We start from the raw sequence: 7500 nt of genomic DNA, 5'->3' as shown, positions 1-7500 counted from the left end.
CCTCGGCCAAATATTGACTGGCATCTGGCTATTGGCTGCTGTTCATTTTCAGCAACTCAGAGTTACTCACCAATGTTGTGTATTTTGATGTTTGGCCTGACTGTGTAGTCGGTAGAGGTCTGACTGGAATCATCATCTGCCTGGGAAACTGAGGAACACACCACATGTACACACAAAGACAGAAAGGAAAGAAAGTAGAGGGAAAAATAAAAAGCAGGAGGAGAGGGGGAGGAGAGACCAGGAGAAAAAACACCTCATTAAAATGACAAGACTTGGTAAAATGTGCATTTTTTGGCACCACTAAATTGTATACAGATAAAGCAGAGCATGGAGCAGTTGTTGTGTCACTGAGAAAGCATAAAGAAATCCTGCACTGAGAATCCAGACTTCTTTGTGAAGATTAAGAGCATTTGGAACCTGTGGACAGAAATCATTTGCTGTTCGTCTAGACACAGAATAGCATTCAGTCTGCATTGCCAAATTAGCCATGAATGAATGATGTGTGGGTTTGTCCATGTGCATGTGTATACATCTGTGTATTTTATGCTCTTTTTAAACTAAATATGTGTGTTTGTGTGAGCCTGTGAGTCTGAAACAGTCAGGAAGATAAAAGAGCAGAGAATTTACATAGAAACTGGTAGCAATCAAGTTGCAGCTTTTCACAGATGTAAAACATATGCCATAATTATTCACATCTCTTTGTTATCATAAAGTCAAAGTAAGGGCTAAGATGGGAGACACAAAGAGATAATAAAACTGGTCTGGAGGCAGCTGAAATCAAAAGCTTTTTGATAGAAAGCTGTTAAAATGACCTTGCTGAGTAAAGGTGGTGGATTGTAAACGGACTAAATGCGCCAATGCACACATTGCCATTCATGCACACGCACACACACACACACACACACACACACACACACACACACACACACTAAACAGATTTACAGCCATCAAACTGCCATGTGCAGACCTACACACACGCTCTAACATCTACATCTCGCACACACACAACGTTGCACACAAGCACACAGAAGCAAACGGAGGCGTGGTAGACACATCAATAGATTAGCCGTGACACTGGGATGGGGTGGTGGGTGTTAAGGTGATGTGTACACAGGGGCTGACACTGGCCTGAGTGTGGGATGTATTAGTGCTGACAAGGTTAGAGGAGAGGGGGAGGCTTTCAGCGCTGGGCTCCCTGATCAAAGGCCTGCAGGGGAGAGAGCAGGCTACCAGGGTAAAAATAAAGTAAAATACACACACACACACACACACACACACACACACACACACACACACACTACAGAGCAAGCATCAGAGAGCCAGAAAGAGCGAAGAAGAGATGGACAGTGGGGGATAGGGAGGAGGGGGGAGATGGTCAAGAGAGCTGGGGGAAGGAGGGTTGGGGAGTGACAGAAAGAGAAGGAGGGTAGAGAGAGAGAGTTAAATCTTCCAGCTGCATCACTTTTTTTCTTTTACATCTTTTGTGCGCCTTCACAAGAACATGTCATTCACAGAGAGATAGAGCATTACTGTAATAGCACTAAGACAGAGAATAACATTAAGCCATCAAAGCGCTGCTTCGAGGGAAAAGACGCCATCATCAAAACCTCGCCAAGACACCGCACGGCAGAAAAGCCTCTCTCTGAGACAAGACTGTCAGATCTTAGTTTTTCTGTGTCTTTCTCTCTGCCTCTTTGTCTCTGTTTCTCTGCGTGAAGATACAAAGAAATAGGAGGGGAAAGCAAAGTGGAAATGAGGTGACACAGAAAGAGAGGAAATGTATGAAATGAATGAAAGAGACCTATGGAGGTAAGAGGAATCTGTTGGGTCTCACCAGTGGAGCAGCAGACGTAGACCCTCAGTCTCAGGCAGCTGTGGCCGTGGTGGTGGGTGGGGGTGGCTGTAACAGAGAGCAAACACACACACACACATAAAATGTCAACATTGTGCCCTCTGCAGGCCATACCACCCTCAACAATCAGCTGTGCAAACTTTAGCTCTGCAACTGAGCAGCCGCCTGTCCTCAGCTGAACCTCCAGAATCTATTAGCAGCACCCACATGCTATCAATACATGTGGGTGACAGCAGCTGAAAGGAAGATATTAAAATATTGGATGTTCAGCACTTTCAGGCTTTTTCTATCCATCACAATAAACCAGCGTTTACTGGCCTGACTCACAGATATAGTAGTACTCCTGGCCAACGTTGAACTCGTAGCCCAGCGAGAAAGCGCTATAGCGCTGGAACTTCTCAGAGAACTTGATGGGAGCATGAGGAGCATGGGGCCGGTTGCACTCCCAGCGCTTGAAGCCCAGCTGGGGGTCACAGGTGCGGTAGCCGCGGTAGCTGACCATGTATAGGATGTACTGTTCGGCCACGGTGCGCTCTAATGTCCCCCGCTGGCTGGTGTTATAGTGCGGGCAGTAGATGTCCAGGTAGTCATTGACGCTGACCTGCACCGTGTATCCCTCCCTCCGTAGCCTGAATGAAAAATACACACAGAAGAGATGAAGGACAAGAAGAATAAAGAAAGAAGGAAAGACAGACAGAATGTGAATAAGTAACTACGGCTGCAAATAATGAATCGTTTTCATTATCTGTTAAGCACTAGTTTAATGTTTGAAGCCTTGTCACCAGCATGAGGTTGCCAGGCAACCAAACTCCAGGAAATCACTTATCCCACACATAAAACCCCAGAAAACTGCAACTTGTCAGTTTTACACTTATAACATTAGTGAGCTTTAAAAAGGTGCTCGCTGGTGAATTTTTGTACTTTTGGACAGAGCCAGGCTAGCTGTTTGGCACAGTATTCAGCCTTAGCTAAGCTAGCTCCTGGCTAAAACTAGCTCCTGGCTATCGCTTCATTATGAACAGACAGATATAAAAGTGATGTCGATATTCTCATCTTTGTCTCGGCAAGAGAGCAAATAAGAGAATTTCCAAAAAATCGTCATCTATTCTTTTAACCTCTCAAATATATTTACAAGTAACTACATTTTCCTCAGTGCACATTAACACCCTCTTCTCTTCAAGAGAGAAACTATTATACCTTTCTCCCTCCTCTGTATAAAAAACACACACTTCCTCACTACATGCCTCGGGGTGAGTGCTGAGAACAGTGCTCAGAATGATAATCTGCACTCCCGTCTCTTCCCCTGAGCCAGCTACAGGCCGGGTCATTGAGGCGGAAGGAGATCCTGTCAGTGGCGATGTATGCTCTGGCCGCAGGGGAACCGGCCTGTACACGGTACATATGATGGCCCAAGCTCCCTTGGCAGCCACCGCTGATGGACGAGCAGGCTGTTAGCAGGTAAGGAAGGCCACTCTAAGGTTGAGCATGTGTGTGTGTGTTGTACATAATTGCACAGCTGATTGAAAACTCCTCACTAAACAACTGAGTCGATGATGTGATATGATTTCACATTCAGCTGCCATGCTGTGATTTTCACTGTTTATAATACTAACTATGCTTATTATGTAAATTACACAATCTGTAATTAGACAAAGTAGAAGTCATTAGAAGGGCTCCTGCAGGTGAGCTGATGAGATGGGAATTGTCCTCAGATGCAGTGATGTGAAACGTGCACCAACTACACATGTAATGACCTATTTTCACCACTAGGTGGAGGTATTGCACTGCCTTATGTTTATATAGCAAACCTCCCCTCTTTCTCCTCTGCACTCATTTTTTTTCTCTCTCCTGGTTGTCTCCTCTTTCTTACATATTTTCTGACACACACACACACACACACACACACACACACACACACACACACACACACACACACACACACACACACACACACACACACACAAAGTTGCTCACAAAACTGTATGCACACATGCATACGTTACTGGGTCAGGCCTCCAGAGAGATTATTATTCAATTACAAAAGGTGGATCACAAATGTCATAACACCTTTTTCCTTCTCCTTCTCTCTCTCGCTCTCTCTCTCTCTGTCTGTCTTGCCATTTTTCTTGCTGTGGCATTACAACGGTTCCTTTTTCTGGATCCTCTCCTCCACTCCCGTCCTCCTTCTCATCTCCACCTCTCCTCTTCGTTTATTCACATGCCGAGGCAGATGAATATCAATTCTCTTAACCAGAGTTCTTTTAGGGCCATCAATCTTATCTGTGCTTTCAATCCCCACCGCTTAGATGTGAGATGACAGACTTTTGTCTTGCGGTGTTGTGGGAAGAGACAACACAGCTATGCTTCAAAGGCACTATATTTAGAGAGGGGGGTTGGTGGTGGAGGAGAAGGGGAGGAAGTTTGAGATGGGGGGGAGAACGGACGGGCAGAGACAGATAAAGCGGTACAATGGGTGTGGGATAATGGTAAGCAGATATACCTAAGATGAAAGTGGGAGAAAGAGGGTGCTTTGAATATAAAAACATGCCATGAGGAGAATCCTGGATGCAAATGGTGTGTAAAAAGTCGGGAGAGTGATGCAGTCATTGAGAAATAGGTGAGAGGATGGCAGCGTGCGAGAAGACCTGAATACAAGAAATAAAAAGCAAGAGGAAGAGTGTATGTGAGTTGGTGTTGGAGCACTCAATCGTATCTATGGTTAAGACGCTTCTGGTTGCTGCTGAGACAGTACAGCAAATGCAGCTAACTCACCAGTGACATATGTTCATGTTTTAAGATTTACTGGCTGGAGAGACAAAAAAAAAATACATGTAGGCCTACTGTAGATGAGCGGCTACTGAAATGGACAATAATAACTTATTTAGTGCATCCATGTGGCTTGACTGGACAAGATGGGGATGAATCTAGGGCTTCAACAATTCCTCATCATTGTCTAATTAATTGATTGATCATTTAAACCATAAAATGTCAGGAGGTTGTGGAAAAATTAACATTACAATCTCATAAAGCCAATGGTGATGCCATTAGATTGCTTGTTTTTTCTAATCTAAAGTCTAAAGACATTCAATTTACAGTGATGCAAGACACACACAGATAAAGCCTTTGAGCTGCACATTTGGGATTTTTTTTTTTTTTTTCTTGGTAAACAACAATTTAATTACTGGAAATGGATTATCAAAATTGTTGTCGATTCATTTTCTGCTGTTCGACTAATCTGTTGAGTCCCAGATGAACATGTGACTGTTACTTTACTGTCAACAGTTTTGTTTTTCACCTAGCCTCAGACATAGCAACACAGCAGGAGAATATTTTGTTCCTATTGTAAAGTCAGCAATAGAAGAAGCAGAAGAAGAAAGGAAGAGGAGGAGAAGGAAGAGAAGGTAAGGTGGTGCAGAAGAGAAAAAAAATGAGACTAAAGGAGTGGAGGGAGAAGAACAGGCTGGCTGGTTGAGACGAGTCCCTCTAGGTGTATGCTGTTATATAAGCAGTCCACTTAGTCGCACAAGACAGAAAGGTTGCAGGGCAGAGAGGAATGGAGGGAGGAGAGGAGAGAGGAAACAGAAGAAGGGGGTGAGAGGAGATTTAATAACTTATGGTGGGGGGGGGGGTGATGGGTGAGGAAGGAAAATGCATTGAATGATGACAACAAAGAGAAAGGCACAGAAAGCGAGTCAGAGGCCTAGACAGAGACGTAGTATTCCCCGGGGACAAAATATATGTGGTAAAAGTGCATAAAAAAAGACTGATGGTTCTCATTCTCGTTGTCTACCTTTTCTTGCAGCACCTTCCCTCTCCCAACTCTCTCCCTCTCTTTCCGCTATGCATTGTCTCTGTGCTGGTTTTTGCTGTCTCATCATCATTTTCCTATGAGTGGGAGGGCGCAGCTAGTTAGTAAAGACTGCACAGGCTGGTGAAGACTGCCAGGGGAGGCAGATAGCCGGGAAGAGAGAGGGAAAAAGGAGGAGGAGGATGGGGGGGGCGGAACAAGGCGAGGAAGACAAAGATAGCACCACTGCACCTTCACATCTGCGCTAAAAAGAGTCTTTGGAGAATACTGGCGGTATCAATAAATAACAAGTGTAAGGTAGCACTAAAGCTAAAGACACTTAAAAGCAGTGGACAGAAAGAGCATCTCCTACAGCCACAGAAAATCTATAATTCCTACAGTAAAAAATAAAACACCATAACACCATAGATAAGTTGTTAGTAACAAAAGTGAGGAATTATCAGGAAACATTTCCCTCACTTTCCACATGAGTGATGCCAATCATCTATTGTTTTGCTTCACTGAACTTAAAACTAAAACAGGTCCTCTGTCATTTTTCTGTGTATTAATTTTGCTAGATAGCATCAAAATAGAAGAGTGAGTGCTACTGACTTTCAAGAAAAATAATACCAGTGTAATTGAATTTGTTTCCCCCCCCCACTGACATGAATAGATATGAAAAGTCTAAACCCAGTGAGGTATTCTTTACAGTCTGAAGTTAGTGTCGTTTGTTCTGCTGCAGGTTCGCCCTACATTACTGCCAAAGCCTCCGACTGTTTTCAAAAATCCATTAAAAACAGCTGGAAGAGACAAGTCGTTGCTTTTGACAACCATAGTCCAACTGTGTAGCGGAAAATATTTCTGACTGTGGAAAAAAAAAAAAAAAAAAAAACTTTTGGGTTTCAACACTTCAGGTATTGCTGATAGGCACAGTGAAGACTACAATGATATCAGTACTTTCCTTTACAAATGACCATATCAGGAAATGTTAGAGGCTCACTTTTATGGAATAATATAGCTGTTCACTGGAAAATACAAATGTCACATGAAAGCTAAATGATTGTTGTAAAGCAAAGTGCTTTTATTACTTCCAATACTTATAACGTTGCAAAACATTGGTTTACTAGATATATTGGATACTAGATATCAACGATCTGTCCTCCAACTTGCTTTATTTGCTTGTACATTTACAAAGCAATTATGAACACAGTTTTTCCCGTGTCAAAAACAGCACCATGGACTCAGTATGATAACACTTGAGGAATCGACTTTTGCATAAATGCTCTTGTCGCTGCACAGACTCACACCCACCACACCAACAGGAAGTAATCTATGTCTAATTAACAGTACAAGGTGTTTTGTTGGTGTCTGAATTGTTTGTCATTATTGCTTTCCAAGATGGCTGCCATAAAAAAACGTGTTGAACGTTTTATTGAAACAATTATGTAAAATCTCGTTTCTCTACAGCGTCACTGTCCAGCTATGTTTTTTTAGTTCAGTTTTAGTTGTAGAAGCTTCTCTCAGTAAAGATGAGGTCAGTGTGGCATCATTGATGACCTTAAAACACACACTCTCTGGAGTAATCAACATCACAATCATCAGGAGGTTAAACTACCGAAGCGCAAAATGGCGTGACTAAAAAGCCATTTGCGAATCGTCTGTTTACCACCGACAAGACTCCTCCAATCGGGTCCCCTGGCAGGAACAAGCTGGGCTCTGCTGTTTTTCTCTGTACCTCAGCACCAAAACTCATTACTTGTGCACGCACACATGCGCACAAAGGACACAGACAACCATCACACATCTATGCGAGCGCACACACACACACACACACACACACACACACACACACACACACACA

At 43.3% G+C, this 7500-nt stretch overlaps 1 protein-coding gene across 2 annotated transcripts in view; it reads right to left on the bottom strand.

Moving 5' to 3' along the window:
• The window catches only part of efna3a (ephrin-A3a), a 62232-nt gene that overhangs the window by 9341 nt on the left and 45391 nt on the right, over nt 1–7500 (bottom strand). Inside the window, exons 2-4 of one of the 2 annotated variants that reach the window (XM_032535548.1) lie at nt 2180–2481; nt 1835–1900; nt 71–148 (exon numbers count right to left, since the gene is read on the bottom strand). In XM_032535548.1, the coding sequence (XP_032391439.1) occupies nt 71–148; nt 1835–1900; nt 2180–2481 (446 nt within the window). The remainder of the gene's footprint in view (nt 1–70; nt 149–1834; nt 1901–2179; nt 2482–7500) is intronic. The other variant, XM_032535549.1, reaches the window with a different exon arrangement.

This window comes from Etheostoma spectabile, chromosome 14 (genome assembly GCF_008692095.1).
Source record: "Etheostoma spectabile isolate EspeVRDwgs_2016 chromosome 14, UIUC_Espe_1.0, whole genome shotgun sequence".
Classification (NCBI taxonomy): Eukaryota; Metazoa; Chordata; class Actinopteri; order Perciformes; family Percidae; genus Etheostoma; species Etheostoma spectabile.
The sequence above is the reverse complement of the archived record's forward strand: the minus strand, read 5'-3'. Positions and strand labels throughout refer to the sequence as shown.